The following is a 15896-nucleotide window of genomic DNA, read 5'->3' as shown; positions in this document are numbered from 1 at the left end:
GTATCAACTTTAGAAACAGAAGAAAATATGGACCCAAAAATAGTAAAAAATGCTATAAAATGGCAGTAGAACTAACAGGACTTTCCAAGTCATTAAGGGTTCAGAGAAGTAAAATAATTAGTTTACTTTCGAATATGTTCATGAAACAAATAAATTTCACCCGATATTGATTTCGAATAAATCGTTTTTGATCAAAAAATGCCGGAAACCATAAAACCTCCATTCAACTAAATGTTTTTATTCAAAATTTTGGCTGCTTAAAAATCAACCAAAACCAGAAGTTTATTTTATGAAACGGTTTGGAAGATACGTTAAAAATGTGAGTGCGGCTATAAAAAGTTTCCTTAGTGTATTAGGTGTTTGCCATTATAATGACATTCCCACGATAAGCCCATCCATTAATTAGCCATCCATAACGAATGCTTTCAATTTATAAAGACTTCATTGCTTAAGAATCAATTAGCATGTTGCATTTTAACAAGGCCTCTTACATCAACAAAATACCTCCTTTCTAATGTCTCTAAATAAACAACTTGTTTTTTAGAAAGAACTCTTTCAATCTCCCATCGCTTTACATCCGGGCTACCGAAACACATATTGGTTCATCCTGGGAATCATCCCGAACAAAAGCCATCGCGATTCCTTTCAAACCGTCGATCGAACTGCACTGTCCTTGTGGCCGAAAGGAAGGAGGATCAAGGATTTGCGGATCCGCTGGTACACCGCCGGATCGCATCGTATAAAGACTTACCTCGCATTATAGTAGTTCGATTTGTAGTACGGTGGATGGTGGTCAAAGACGTAGTTCAGGATGGGACCGGTGCTCTTCAACAGCTTCCGATGCTCCCCGACCGGTTTCACCACCATGGCCGGGGTCGTCGGATTAAGGTTCATCGAATTGATTGTTCGATGTCGTTGCTGCTGCTGCTGCTGTTGCTGCTGTTGCTGTGGCCCATTGGGGTTGACCGTTGCCAGCTGCGGGATCCTCGTTGTTTGCGTCGTCGTTCCACTGCCGGTGGCCATGCGGTGTAGATTTGGGCCGCTGGGATTACTACTACTACTACTCGCCGCCATTTCCACCGATTCCGCCTCCGGGTCCGGTTGGCTGTGGGCTTGGCTTTGCGGTAGCTCCGGTGGTTCGGGTTCGTTGTTCGGCTGCTGCAAGGCCGGCGATGTGCTGACGTCGTCGGCTACACTCTGCACCAATGCAACGGCTTGCGCATTCGATGGCCTTCGTTGTAGCAATGACGTTACGAAAGATAGATTGACGACGCTCGGGATGTCGACGGCGGATGGGGCCAGCGTAAGTCCGCCCAAATCCGTCGTAGACAGGGAGTAGCCTCCGGCCGGGTTTGCGGTCAGGTCCAGCAAGGATGATGGCGATTGAACGATGGATTCTGAAAGCGGAAGGAAAAGAAGTGAAAAAAAATAGGAAGATGGACATCCAGCGACATTAGTCTTCTATTAGTTTCTCTTAAGTCGTATCTTGAGCAAGGATATTAATAAGACTTCGCTCATATGGTTTGTCTTCGCAAAGCCATACGCTTGAAAACAACTCCCAAAGGGCAGTGCATTGCCCGGTGCAAGAGCGTCAGAGATTGTCGCATCGGAACATGTTCTTCATCTTCCGGCGTTTCTGATCTCCAAGGCCCAAGTTGGAACGATTCCATTCCTTCAGCTTGAATTGAATTCCGTGACATTTGACAGAGTTTGTGTTGATTCGGTCGTTTTGCAGCAACGCGCAACGATTTCGCTCAGTGTCAGCGCGATTGTCGAGAAAGATGTTTGCTTGTTTGAACCACAACCTTTGGCCACGCAGTTCCCTTTGTGTGTGTCGAGTCGATGCCGAGAACATGCTGCCGAGCAGACGACGAGCGCCACCGACGCCAAGGGATGTGCTAGCCGGGCTGTGTGTGTGTGGTTTTCCCAACCTCAAAAGCCCGGTTCGATTCCGCCGCCGTTTTTTTTTTGCTTCTTCGTTCCACTTTTTTGTGTTTCCTTTTCTCTGTGCCTTGTGTGCAAGCGGAATACAAATTTACAAACACGTGCGCGCGTGTATGGGTACAACACAACAGCAGCCCATCCGCGTACGTCCGTCGTGTGTGTAATCCAATCAAAATTTGCCTCTCGTAGAAGGAAAAAGGAAATTGGTGAAGCAGTGTGTCGAACGATCCGCCACACAATAGGTTAACATTATGTGCCGTAACATGCTACTTGTTCGTGTGTTGAGAGAGCTGAGACTACAGACCGTTCCTATGTTCGATATGTTGCAGACGTAGCAAAGCTTGCGAAAGTTTTCATGGAGCACCGGGAACGGGTGGCAACCAGCAGGTAGCTCAGGCAGCGTGGAGCTTTCAGGTTCAATTTCCCAAAGACCCGTCGAAAAGGAGGTGGTGGTTTAGAACCGTTACGCGCGCCCGGTACTCGACATCACGTCCTGGGATGGGGCTACGCACCGAACACAGCAAGTCGCACAAAGCTCAAATATTCGATTTCTCCCAGGGAGTGCGTTGCGGTGGTCGCGAGAAAATGGTAAATTTAAAGGAACTCGTTTGCGATGCCATTACCATCGTGTGTGCCCCGAAGGTACACACACACACACACACGACATGAAAGCGAGGTGCGCCAAGATCAAACGGAACGGTGCCTTCGGTGAATTGAAGCTTAGAAGGTGGCTTAGGAGCAGCAGTGGAGTGGAGTGCAACAATTCGGAATAAGGAATACGGAATACGGAATTGATCATCACTTATCACAGGCGACGAAAGGGATTTTCGCGCAGCGAAAGATAAAGACTATCTTTTAGGTGGATGTGTTCGACAGGTGAGCGCATCTAGAAACTAAGCTGCATGGCAATCGACGCAAATGTTGAAGATAATCTAATGGTATTCGTCATTTAATTTAAATGGCGACTGTTTGATGAAAACAAAATAACAAACAGAAAACAATATCATCAAGGTGACTGATGTTAACGATCACAAAAATCGTGCGAAACGTTAGGTTGAATTAAAAGTAACGCATTGTTTCTACGAGAATTTGCAATAACTGCTGATGAACTTTCGTGTTAGCCGTGTTGGTTAAAAAGTGTTCCGTTTCGTAGCAAAATCTGTACTCTAGTTAAAGGAATAGTTGATGCTAATCGGTGAAACCCTGTTGAAATCATTCTTTATGATCTTCTCCAGAGCGAAGTGTCTTATCACCCAGGAAATATTGCGATAGAAAGGATTTATACATTTGATTGCATTAACACTTCCCAACCAAGCTCGAGTTTTGGGGAGTTTTATTTCGACGATGGAAGCTTTGCATCTTCTTGATGGATTACAATATCTCCTCTTTTTTCCAATTTAATTGCCGTTGCTGGTCAATTACTAGCCACTAAAGGCCCGGCTATTGACAATAAAAATAAGAATTTAGTTTTGGCAACAGGGAAGCGAGATATGATTGCTTTCTAATCTCACCAAAACCTCAGCAGATCCTTCCTGTCTTACTGAAAAAGCAGTCCGTTAGAGCTAAACGTCAAATACAATAAGTATTGATCAGAATTGTTGCCGCAAAATATTCCTCAAAGCAATTCATTTGCCTTATTTAGTTACAATTCTTTGAAGATATTGATCGATTTCATTGCACTTGCAAAAAAATGCAACAGGAGCTTCAATGTATAAAATTTCTCGTGTTAATTAACGGAGTTCACATAATCATTAAGCTTCTTTTGTATTTGTTGTATGTATTATATGCAAACGGTTTAAAATTATTTTATTGTCAATGTCCTGGTCTATCGCTTAAATGCTGACTAGTTTTATGAGGGTTATGTTTGTGGTTTTTTTTCGTCATTTTCCAATGAAATGATGCCATTAGCAAGGTGTTACTTGAATAACAAATAGGCCTATACCAAATAGGCCTATACATAATTGTTCGATACCAAAATTGCTCGTAATTAGCATTTACGGTCTGGGTATGGTTTCGAGAAACTGATTATCAACCAATATACCAATTGTCCTCTTTATTACACACCGTATTATCATCATGCAACCTATAACATAATCGAACAAACAAACAACAATATAATATTATGTTTAGCTGCAATTTCGGCTTAGGAACTAGGCTTCATTTTTTTAAGTTCATAAAATTGCAAATTGTTTCCAATGAAATATGTTACTAGAGCATCCATTTTCGAACATAAAGAATTCGTTGAATTATCTCCACACAATTATGACATGCTGCCAGAAAGGAGACAAAAAAAAAGTGGTACGCTAATGGCTCATTAGATTGTTAATTGCAACGAGACATTTGGTGCAGGAATGCAGTCAATCGTCCTCCGCTCGCTTCCACTATCGGTGCAATGCGCGGTCGCGGTCCCGTTGCCGATAAACCGGGCCGAGAGCCGCATTGCTCAGCTCTGCATAGCTAATTCGATTTCGAACCTAAACTAATTGCATTCGAAACAGTGAGAAGCGCTTTAGGCTATTAGGTGGGCGACCATTTCTCCCTTCCTGGTAACGCGGTCCAGTTTGCTAAATGCAACTTTTCGGTTTGGCTTTCCGGGAACGAAACGATGGAGGAACAGATGGTGGTCATGGATGTGCATCCCTGGCCGTGCCTTGGTGCTGTGCATTGCGCTACCGTTGGACGATATTTATTTTAAGCTCGTAGACGTAGTAGGGAGGAGCAAAAGACACGGGTGCGGATGGTCAGAACGTGCCATTTTGGGGTGCTGCATCATGCTGATGATGATGATGCAGCTTTTGCATAATTTCGCCCATAGAAATAGTAATTCCCATCATTACACCGAAGGGGTTTGCAGCTTAGTCTACAACGAAGCCCTGTACACCAGGTATCCACCCCATTTTCCCGGGTATGCATCTCGCTTGCGTTTCTCCGAATTGGCTCCCAACTTCCACGAAACAACGCTCTTCGGCTGCTCTTGCCGTGGTACTTTCCTGCACGAAAACGTACATTAACACTCACTGGCGATGGTTTTCAATTGCAGGCTAAATATTACATAATTAATATGATCCTCTCTGGGGAGAGATGAACTGATGAAAGGCAAGGGTGGGGGGGAGAATATTTGCGCGCGGCATCCAAAACGGGACAACAAACAAGGGCGAAAGTAGTTAGCAGCTTGTGCTACATAATTGATACTTTGTTGCAGCACATTGTTGTTGCACCGCTGGAAGAGAAACAAACAATGCCGAGTGGAAGTGGGGTAGAAAACATTTTAATTTTTGTTGCAGATCCAAACAGATAGTGGAAGATAGTGTTACATGGTGAGTAGACAATGGGTTCCTTTTTGGCACAATTTATGATGATACAAGAGACGGCGCATGTTTGCTTGTAGGTAATTAGTTTTTTTTTGGTTCTCAAATGTAAAATGATGTTGGGATGAGCGTAGTACTTTTGTTGGATGCATCTGCAAATATTGAATTCCCAGGATTGGCTAGGGTCCGGTTAATTTACGATCCCTTCCGTCAGGTTGCGCTCTCCTAATTAAAATGCAACGGATTGCGACAAATTGGTTTCATATGAAGTGTTGCAGTTGATGTCGAAGCTCGAGTGTAATGTTACGAGAGTATTGGAATCACTGAACTGAACCAATATGCCTCGTAATGGATTATATTCAGGAAAATAATTACCTAGACTGGAATTACTGACTGACTCTGATGCGCAAATGGCATTGCTTATTAGAAAACATCCCTTTAGGCAAACGACGTGATGACCAATCGAGCCATGCGCGCTTGTTAGTATTTATATTACCGCTTGTTCAGTATTCCTATTAAGATGGCAATTAAATATGCTTTACGAAAATCACTTTGAAACTGAGTGCATTGGCTAATGTGTGAAAGTGCTTACAAAGACTGCTGCAAAAATCATAAATGATAAAACTATCAATTTATCGTGAGCTCACTACCGACAGAAAGCATTAAGGAACGATATTTGTGCAATGAATAATGGAATATGAAAGACAAAGTATACTTAAAATCAATAAAAGTATTTCTACTAACAAACAAACATTTGACATTTACCTAGATATTTTATTATAATTAAATTATACAACAGATTCCTGCAGTTGTTCAGGGTAGACCATCAATCATTTTGATACGCTCAGCAGGATCGGCAAGAGCGTTTGTTTCTGGATACAATGTTCTCACGATATTGGCAATAAATCAAATGGTGATAACGATGCCTTGATGGTTTTCCGGGATGCGAACAAGATACGAACGGTTGTGGATTGTTTATGTTAACACATCGAAAACAATTAAAACCTCGGAAATAATGGATTTTTCAATGGCAGCGGCAGCTACGCCACAGGAAAATGAACGGAGGAAATCAGACGTTTCAAGAAGCGCTCACGGGTAGTTTCACAGCAAACGGTTTGATGTGAATGATGGAATCGCTCATTTCAGTCACTTCACGCGGTTCCTCATAAATAATAATCTCCAACTTTCTGCAACTCTGTTTCGGCAACGTATACGAACAGCGCCAGGGGCTTTGAGTTCGCTGCCAGCATTGCTGAAAGCGCTGAGATATCGATCGATCTCTCCTGGCGAATCCTTCATCCCCAAAAACCGACAGGTAGCTTGGCTGCCAGCGCCAAGCGCTTATCGTGCACCTAATTCTGATGGCAGAAAAGTTGGCAAGTGACTTGGTGTCTCTCTCTCTGTTCCGGTATGGTATGTTTTTTTAACCCCTTTCGCTGGTGAGAAGCTAGCTTTATCGAACTTTATTTTTAAGTCGCTATAGCGAGGATAGACGAGGGTTTTGATTGGAATTGATCCAAACAAATAGTGTACTTCACATTGCAATGGGATTACCATGTGTTCGAGTGCTTTTTTGCTTCTTCGTTGGCCTCTTTCGGCTCTTTTTAAATGCTTCGATAAGACCTTTCCCGTATCTGCTAGGAGGGAGATAGGAATAGATGAAAGATACGACTCGATCATACTGATTGAACGAGTCTTTGAAAGGAAATAGCAACCTTTCCTTCCAACTATCACATAAATTTTTGAGAAAAAACGATTTTAGGAATATGCTATTATGAAGTATCAATTTTTATACACTAAACACTTTTGAATTTTACACACATTTGTAACCAGTCATACACATTTGAAATAGCATACAATGCATATATCTAAATGCTGAAACTAACGATGTAAAATACTGAAGTAATATGAATACGAATTGCAGGATGTCAGACCCTTGTGTTGACATTGAATATGAAACTATACTGCGGCATTTATATATTTAGAAAACTGAGGCAGGTTTATAATTATTAAAAAATACGTTCACAGAGCTTCCAGCCAAATTTAACTAAAGCAACCCTAATTTAGCAATCCTAATCGTATTAAAGTACATTTGTGCAGACGTGTCTTTCTTAATTTGGACGTAGTTTTCAACAAACGCAAAATATGACCAAATTTTCTCAAAAAACGTTATTTATTATAACATTTTCAAGAAAAGGCTGATAGATTACGTTAAAAAATCTTCAAGTTCAAGGAACTTAAGGTCCTACTTCTGAAGGAATAAAAAAAATGTCATCACATTTTCGCCAGTCCAATATTTCGACACCTAGGAATCTAGGAAATGTTCCGTTTGCTTGAAGACCAACAGAGCTTTGAAGATTCTTTTTATCCCCCTTAATTGTTCCAACAGTTTTTGTCTAACTCCCATGCAATCCCCCATGCGCCTTCATCTACTGCTTCTTCTGCTTGATAATCCAGCACGAAGGATCGGTGACAATCCTTCGAATTATTAATGCTAACACAATTACCTGCTGTGCGTTGCTGGTGCTCAGGCTTCTGAGAGCTAAGCTGCTGCTGCTGGTGTTGGGATTGTGGACGGTGCTTCGAGCCAGTCGTTTCGATTGATTTTTCGATCGCCTCCAGCGACTCCTCGAGCTCGGACAGTACGTTGGCGTGAGCGGATGCGGCCGTAAGCTTGGCGGTGACCGGCCGGTCTACCGCTACCGGCGGCACCTGGAAGCCCTCGCGTATAATGACATTTCCGTGGCCCGTCCGCATCCGCGTCCGCTCCTCACCGCCGACATCTTCTTCGGTCACCACTTCCTCATCATTATCGTCATCGGCCAGCGTCGACTCACTGCCGCCGTCACCATCGTTGTCGTCGTCCTCGTCGTCCCCCTCATCGTCATCGTCATCACCATCGTAGACATCCTGTTCGATCAACGGTTCTATTGCCGATGATAGGCCAACGGTGGCCCGCCGGTCATCCGTCACAAACTCGGCTTCGGGTTCGTTGGCCGTCGGCGGCGATGTCCGTTGGCTACCGACGCCGCCGACGCCGCCGATGCCGCCGCCTCCGCCGTATGCTTCAATCTGGCTCCTGTTCTGGCTGTCATCGGCAAACGTTGGTCGCCTCGGCTGCTGATGGGTACGCCGTTCCATCGTCTGCTCCGCTGATGATGACGCACAGTTCGCTATCATTAGTGCAATTAAACAGCATTGATACATCATGGCGGTGCGCTAGGGTGCGCCACATTCACGCTCGGCGTCTTTGCGCGCGTGTTGCACCACGATGACAGTGATAATAATGACGCCCTTGTTGGTGGTTGGAAGCAACAACCTCCGTTTTCCCCGGGTGTGTGTGCGTGCGCTGCTGACGGCGGAATCAATATGATAGAGGCTTTCGTTTCGATCTGCCGACGGGTACTGCTAAGCGCTTGGGTGACATTGGATCGACTTGCCACATCGTTGTTCTCGGGATAGTCGCTTTGATGTCGGAGATGGGCATCGGTTTAACTCACTGTAAGCAGTCACCAGTCGCGCACCATTACAGAGCTGTGAAAGAGAAGGAAAATAGCATGCTAGAATTGTTTGAGGTTTCTTAAAAGAATAAATCAGTTCTTTTCTTTTAAAATAAATTAGTGATCGTAGCGTATTTTCTCATAAATTAATGATCATATATTTGACAAAAGTAATCCGATTGCGACAGAAGAACACAGGTCTGGAAGGTTGTTCAGGTGGAAGGTTCAGGTTGAGTATACTATTGAGTTAATTTGTCATTTGATTTGTTTTGTCGACAGTTTTGTTAACATAAAAAAAAATAGTTTTGAAGATACCGGAGTAAATGCGCTAATTGAACGCGAAAACTAAGGTGGTTTATTTGGTTTCGTTTCGTAAAATGCCGATAATGATCAGCTACTGAATACAAGATTGCGATTGATAGAGCTAAAATTATTAAAGCTTGTACATGACTTTTGCTACTTGAGTTTCAAATACATTAAATGAATAAGCTTACAGTTGGAAATCTTTGAAAATGGTCTATTAGCTGATAAAACAATTAAAACTTAGTTTTGTTATATTAGCAATGGGAAACACTAGAACCATCTATCACGAAGATACGTCCACAACTATGCAGAATTATGGAAAGAAGTCGTTTTTCGTCATGACAATCATTATCCTTGTGCCTTATTTTTAATAAACTTGCAAAGTATTGGTATTTGCACTATGTAGTTCGGGTTTTAGATAATTGAACTATTAAATGATTCGATTTTTAAAAACTTAACTCGATGTGGGAAAATGGCAAAGAGATGTCGAAAAGCAATGCTGCAGAGAGTTCTTTGCTGATCTTATTTGTCTTATTTTAATTATTGTTGCGCACCGAATAGCGCATGTTTAATTAAATTAGACTTACACCAATCTGTAGAAATGATAAAATGGCTGCAGCAAAATGCTCCATGCCTGTAAAATGCTGATTACAGTCTCTTTACCCAGATCTGTGTTGTTGTTGAACCTTGTGTTAGTCTTAGTGGATGACAAACTGCAAGTTTCGTATGTAGTTTTGGGGATAGTTCTCGATTTTCAATGAAACATTTACACACAGATAATGAATAAGAAAATGTCGCTTTGTTGCTATTGTTGTTTCACAGTTAAGTTGTAAAATTGAATTCGTTTTGAAAAGATTTTAGATAAATTACACCCACAAACGACTGCTCAAAATATCTGCGTTCATTCTGTTTTGTAAAAGAAAATAATGATTTTAATCTATACGCCCCGAACGTCCTTTCTCTGGGTTCATTGTCACATTGAAGCTTTCATCCAAGGTGACCCAAACTTCTCGTTCTTGCGAAAGTTTTCCCTGTTGTCTCAAGGTCCTCCTTTTCGTCCCACACATGGGAGGCCACAGAAGTTCGTCTGAAATCATGTCCCATTTTCGTCACCACCCCCACCCTAAAAAAGACGTATGATTTCGTAAACTTGCCTTTCCGGCTTACTTTGCGCTGGACGTGCCGGTGCCAGTTCTGCTTCGTTGAGATAATGAAGGAAAACTCAGTGAGCCGGAATGTGTGTGTGTTTTGGGGTACGCTTTTCTGTCAGACTGCGCCACAGTTCACGCGCCGTAACCGACCAACTATTCGCCATTTTGCCCGAGAATGTGTTACGATATTCGCCATTCGCATCCATCCTTGGCAGCTGACATGACAGCTCGCTGTCATGGGATCACAGGGAGACCCCAACGCTCCGACGAACGCAACATGGCAGAGGTCAGAAAGAAAGAAAGAGAGAGAGAGAAAAGAACCACATCCTTCGATCCGAAATGAAAAAAAAAACAAACGTTGTCCTATTGTTGTTCTTTACATGTCGGAGGCCCAGCTGCTGCAAAGCACACAAGTCACATGTAGTCGACGAGCGGTGCATGTTTATGGTTGAATGAATTTTCGGTTTTTGGTAAATGCGTTTGGTGGTTGCGCTGTTTTGCCTAGGCTTTTCCCCCTTTGAAGCATCCCAGCCCGTTTGCTTGTTTGTGGTTACGCTAAGGGAAAACAGAAAAGTTTCCCAAAAATTGCAGGCAATGTCTGGTGCCTGGTGCTGATCAAGGTGCAGCATCGTACTGTTTGTTCACGGGGAAATGGTGTGTTGGAAAACTTTTTTTCTCGGTCTCGAAATTGGGTAAACTGGCTCGATGGTATCGATTTTCCCGTGGAAGTCTTTTCCTCGCGGCATCGATGCCTCGGCACTTTTTAATCGACAACACCATCAAACTGATTGCCATTTGCCGGGATGGTGGAGGCGAATGGCCGTAACGATGTGCGGGAAAATGCTAAAGCCAATCAACACCAGCAGCGCTTGCAGTCGGTAGCAATCGCAAGGAACGGCAATACTCTTCCACAAGCATTTCCCCGGGCTCGCAACTTGTTCTGCGCACATTGCGCTTCAACTGCTACACCATTCCAACAGTTTTGGCCATTTTTCATCTTTTTGTTGTGGGAAAACTAACCAATTAACCTCGGTCGCTGGAGGCGTAGTGGCTTTGGCTTTAGGACGCGCACTCACCGACACACGCCGGGGATGGGCCACCCGGAAGCTTTTACTCTGATTGGAAAATCATCGTTTGTTTCTGGGGGAGCGCGATCGTGGCGTGTGCGTGCGTGTGGCAGTTCTTGTCTGCCTCTTGTCATCTTCGAAATCTTCGAAACATCGTCGGTGCTTCAGCGTCAATAGCATGTGCTTGTTCGGGAGCGCGGCATGATCGACAACTGTTTTCAAAGTAGTGATTGTGATTGGAGGCCTTTCTCGGCATTCTTCTCCCACACTTTTTGTTTGTGAGCGAGTTTGCAATTGGAAAGCTGTCGCTATCCATGATGAGGCAACTTTCAATTTCGATAAGCTACCCGGGATCAGTTGAAGCACAAAGCAACGTGAACAGCCAATTGATGGCGCTCAATACAGGCCTGTAGCATTTGGCTATGATTTTGGAACATGCAGCTTGGCGAAATGGGTTTTTAAATCCAAGTGAAGAAGGGATTGAGGAGAGAACTTTGAATCCAACATAGAAAGATCACAAAAAATGCTGTCAAAACCGTTAATAACGAAAACATAAGCAAGATAAACGAGTGTTATCTACACAATGGAATGCGTTGAAGGATATTCAAAAATTTCTGTAGATTTTAATGCGTTTTAAAATAACAATAAAATAATATACTTAGGTATTAGATGATTTAATATTTTATGGTGTTTTACTGTACGTGGTAATAGTAGCTAAATGTTATGTTGCTAGTTTGTAACGAAATATCTGCTTGATAACTGCTTTTATTACGCATCGAAAGCAGTACAGGTTATTTTATTAAAAGTGCAAACATCATCCCTACATGAGAAACATCATCTTAAACTGTGTCCAGGCGATGACGAATGTTGGAGAATTTCTCGACGAGAACTTCGCAAACAAACGTCATCCCATACAAATCCGGCGAGAAGTTATCGCGATAACTGCAATGCACGTGTAGAGAGCGAGCAAGCGAGAACGAGCTTGCCTCCCCTTTCGGAGCTGTCAAATCGTATGTAAACAGTAGGGCGAGAAAGTTATCGCGATAACTTTGTTGCTCGTCTGGACGGAGTTTTACTAATAAAATGACTCGTATGTGGATTTTGTTTTTTTAATGCGGTGATGGTGAAATAAACAGAAAAGTTTGATGAAGAAAAATTGCCAGCATAGCTCGATCAGTTGTTCTGACGTGACTAATAAATTCTTCTCGTTGATGACAGAAAGCTGGCTAGTTTTATTCCTGTCTACAATTTCATTTACAAGCTATTAACACTAAACTTTTGTACAACTATATTATCTAGTTACACTTTCACTCATATGTTTAAGTTACAAAAAGCTCGATTGGTAGGAATTGATCACACGCCAATTGCCATATACCTGGACACCATAGGACGAATTTCAGCTAAAGGTTCATAGCCGAGCATGAAAAGTATGATGCTCTGTGCGCTTTTAACACTTGAAGATATTAATGATGGACAGTGCTGCAACAACGCAACGACGATAGGGCATGGGTTTGAAGTTGTTAGGACACATTTGTAGAATAAAAGAGGCTAGAATTTATTCAAACTCCTAAAAAAATCCTAGATATTGATACATTAAAAATGAAATGGATGTAGACTAATGATAGCATATGACAACGTGGTTATCGTCATCTCACACCACTTCTTTTCCAATCGTTTCAATTTCACCAAATCAAGTTATGGAGTACATTATTCAGCCCTGCCACATAGACTATAAGAAGTATCCCCAAACGACCAACCCATCGATCGATGTGCCATGCCGCGGTCCGCGAAAAAGCTTTGATGAAAACTATGGTCGTTCTCATCGGAGCCCCAAATGGCCCGTGCTTACTGCCAACGATGGTGATAGTGCTATTTTCATTGCCCGTTTTCTCCACTTCGCACAATGGTCCACCAGCGCCACCAGCTTAATGATGAATATTTGTCGAAGTCCCGGACCCGGAAAGCTTCTCACATCTTCACTAAGACAGCCGGGAACTGGCACTGTGCACTTCAATAACGTGCCTTCTTCGCCCGTCATAAAATGGCCACTCGTTACTGGCCACCCGGTTTTTGAAGCAGAAAGGGGAAAAGTTTCATAACTGTCGTTGAAGGCGAAGCACGCGATGTTCGCCGGGGACAGCGAACGAGTGGCCACTACTCGTTGCCTCGTCGTGGTCTTGGGTCAAACGTCTTGGATCCATTTGTGGATGGTATGGTACAACTTTTTGGCCGACCGAGCGCACGAAAGTGTTGGCAATTCAGTTCGCGACTCCACTAGCAGCAAATGAATTGGGATGAATTGGCCATAAAATGGAGCACATGATGGTGTCATTAATTTACGCAATCTAATTGATGGACGGCTTTGTATGGTACGTGGCGTGCGTCGCTTGACATCCGGCCTCCAGGAGCTAGTATGTGTGCGTGTGTGTGGTGCTTTGTGAGCTCACGTGCGCTACTTCTATCGCAGGAGTGATTATGATCGAAGCATGTTTTCACAATTAATCTTTCAATTAAATCTAGCTCTAGCTGACTTTTGCCAAAGCCTAGTTCGTACATTCGGTGGCGATAAAGTAACTCCTCCCAGACCAACCTCGCAATGCTCTTCGCATGCTGTCGAATAGAGAAGCTACAATTGTTAACGTTTCACTAATTCGGCATGCTTGAACTCCTGCTCAAACGGACCATGGCATGGCTTGGCATGGCTTGGCAGTGCATGGCGTTGGCTTCACATATTTGAGCGCAATCTTCTTCATCGTGGCACATCGCACTCGCTCCACATTTCGGATTGTTGGTTGTTTGAGGTTTTAGCAGCTTGGCAGCCATAATTGCATCAACAAATGGGTGCAGTGCAATGCTGCAGCTTCACGATCGCCACCTCCCCCAAAAAACAGGGGTCTACGACGTGGCTATCATGTGCCGAGTGTTCTCGTGTGATACGGGAATCACATCGGTAGCCGAGGGTGTACACGATTCTATCGTTCGTGAACCTTGGCCGGAATGCCGGCGAATCATAGTGCTCTCGGTTCAGTCGTGAACAATGTGATTTAATTTTCATGATTTGATAAACCTCAGTCTGTTGCGTGTTTATGCTTGCACTTAATTTAAACAGATTTATCGAGTGAGCTTTATCCTATAGGAGCTTGCGTCTAGGATGGTGCCTGCGAAAGACAGTGGGAGCCCAAGCTTTGTTATAGAAAATGAAGTTGAATCATTCGTTGATGACCTCTCATATTGGATTTGGAATACAGGATACAAATATGCTGAGTCTTATTATCCAATTGTGTTTATCCCAGTTTTTTTTTATTTTTAAACGAAAATTTAGTTTAAGCGTCTGCGACAGACTATGGAAACGTGTTTTATGAACCATGTGGAAGATAAATTTTAACACGTTTTAAGGGTTCTTACAGAGAATGAACAACATTTTAGAGTTTTCATCAGAATGCACCGAAGAAATTCTATTCACAACATTTGTTGCACTAATTTTAATGTCAAACCCATTTTAGTATAGTTTTAACATCAAGAAATCAACAAAATTATTTGTATCATGTATCATCGATAATTCTTCACCGTTGTCTAAGACAGCATATAAAATTATCAAATAATTGCTCCAACATGCACTCCTTTCAATTCGCCAGATGCAGTTCTATGCAATCCAAGAGATAATAATGCACAGCAGGCGTTAGCAATTTCTGAATAATACTTATGCTTCAATAGGAGCCAGTGTCAAAGATACATGCATTGCACATTCACACCGGAAACATTCTGCTAGCTAGCGAGCCAATATTGAACAAGGATTCAATTTCGATTATGGCGTGACAGGCTGAGCAAGAGAATTCATGTACGTGCTTTTTATGTCGCCTTTTTTCACCCCAATTTTCACATTCTGCTACGTTCCGCGCTCCCACTTTAGTCTGCTTTGTCGAAACCAATTCTCGAACACGAGTAGGATCTTGAGAGAAGCTGACGAATGTTAACTTTTGCGACATGAAGATGTGCCAAAGGTAGCAGCAATCGACTATCTGGCACAGCACATGCAAAAACAATCAGCATAAAAAAGCGACCAACACTAGAGTTCAAGCTCTAGGCTAGCGTGCATAAAGCTTCGGATGTGAGATAACAAAACCCACAAACATCATCATCATCGTTCAACCAATATTCGGCTCACTCGGAAGAAATACCTCGAACAGGAAACTCACACAATCATGTGATTGAGATGTTGAATTCTTCTGCGTCTGGGAAGGAAGTAAAACACCTTATCAGTGGATAGGGAAATTTGGGGAGGGGGGGAGATAATCAATTTGTGCAGGTCATCTCTTCGAAGAGCATCTATCATTTACGACTAGACGGCATTTTGAATATCCCAAATTATTCGTCATTCTAAAACACCGAGTTATGAAACTTTGGCTTTCGTTTCTTTCTTTGCAACAGTTCAAGATGTAATAAACTAAAGTTATTTTTAAGAATCATTTTACAAGTCAGATCCTCTACATTTTTAACGAATATAATCCATTAAGCCGTGTCCATTGAAAATATGAAATCCACTTTAAAGAATTATCACCACACTTTAAATGAACAAATTTTTACTTACTATCATATATCCCTAAAAATCACTTATACTCGAAA

At 42.7% G+C, this 15896-nt stretch overlaps 1 protein-coding gene across 2 annotated transcripts in view; it reads right to left on the bottom strand.

The window, feature by feature from the left end:
* The window catches only part of LOC125954082 (uncharacterized), a 123057-nt gene that overhangs the window by 63579 nt on the left and 43582 nt on the right, over positions 1-15896 (bottom strand). For both annotated transcript variants that reach the window (XM_049684083.1, XM_049684084.1), the window contains 2 exons: positions 7760-8786; positions 752-1397 (listed from right to left, as the gene is read on the bottom strand). In XM_049684083.1, coding sequence (XP_049540040.1) covers positions 752-1397; positions 7760-8462 — 1349 coding nt within the window. In that variant the 5' untranslated portion in view covers positions 8463-8786. The remainder of the gene's footprint in view (positions 1-751; positions 1398-7759; positions 8787-15896) is intronic.

The sequence above is a fragment of the Anopheles darlingi genome, chromosome 3 (genome assembly GCF_943734745.1).
Source record: "Anopheles darlingi chromosome 3, idAnoDarlMG_H_01, whole genome shotgun sequence".
Lineage (NCBI taxonomy): Eukaryota > Metazoa > Arthropoda > Insecta > Diptera > Culicidae > Anopheles > Anopheles darlingi.
The sequence above is the reverse complement of the archived record's forward strand: the minus strand, read 5'-3'. Positions and strand labels throughout refer to the sequence as shown.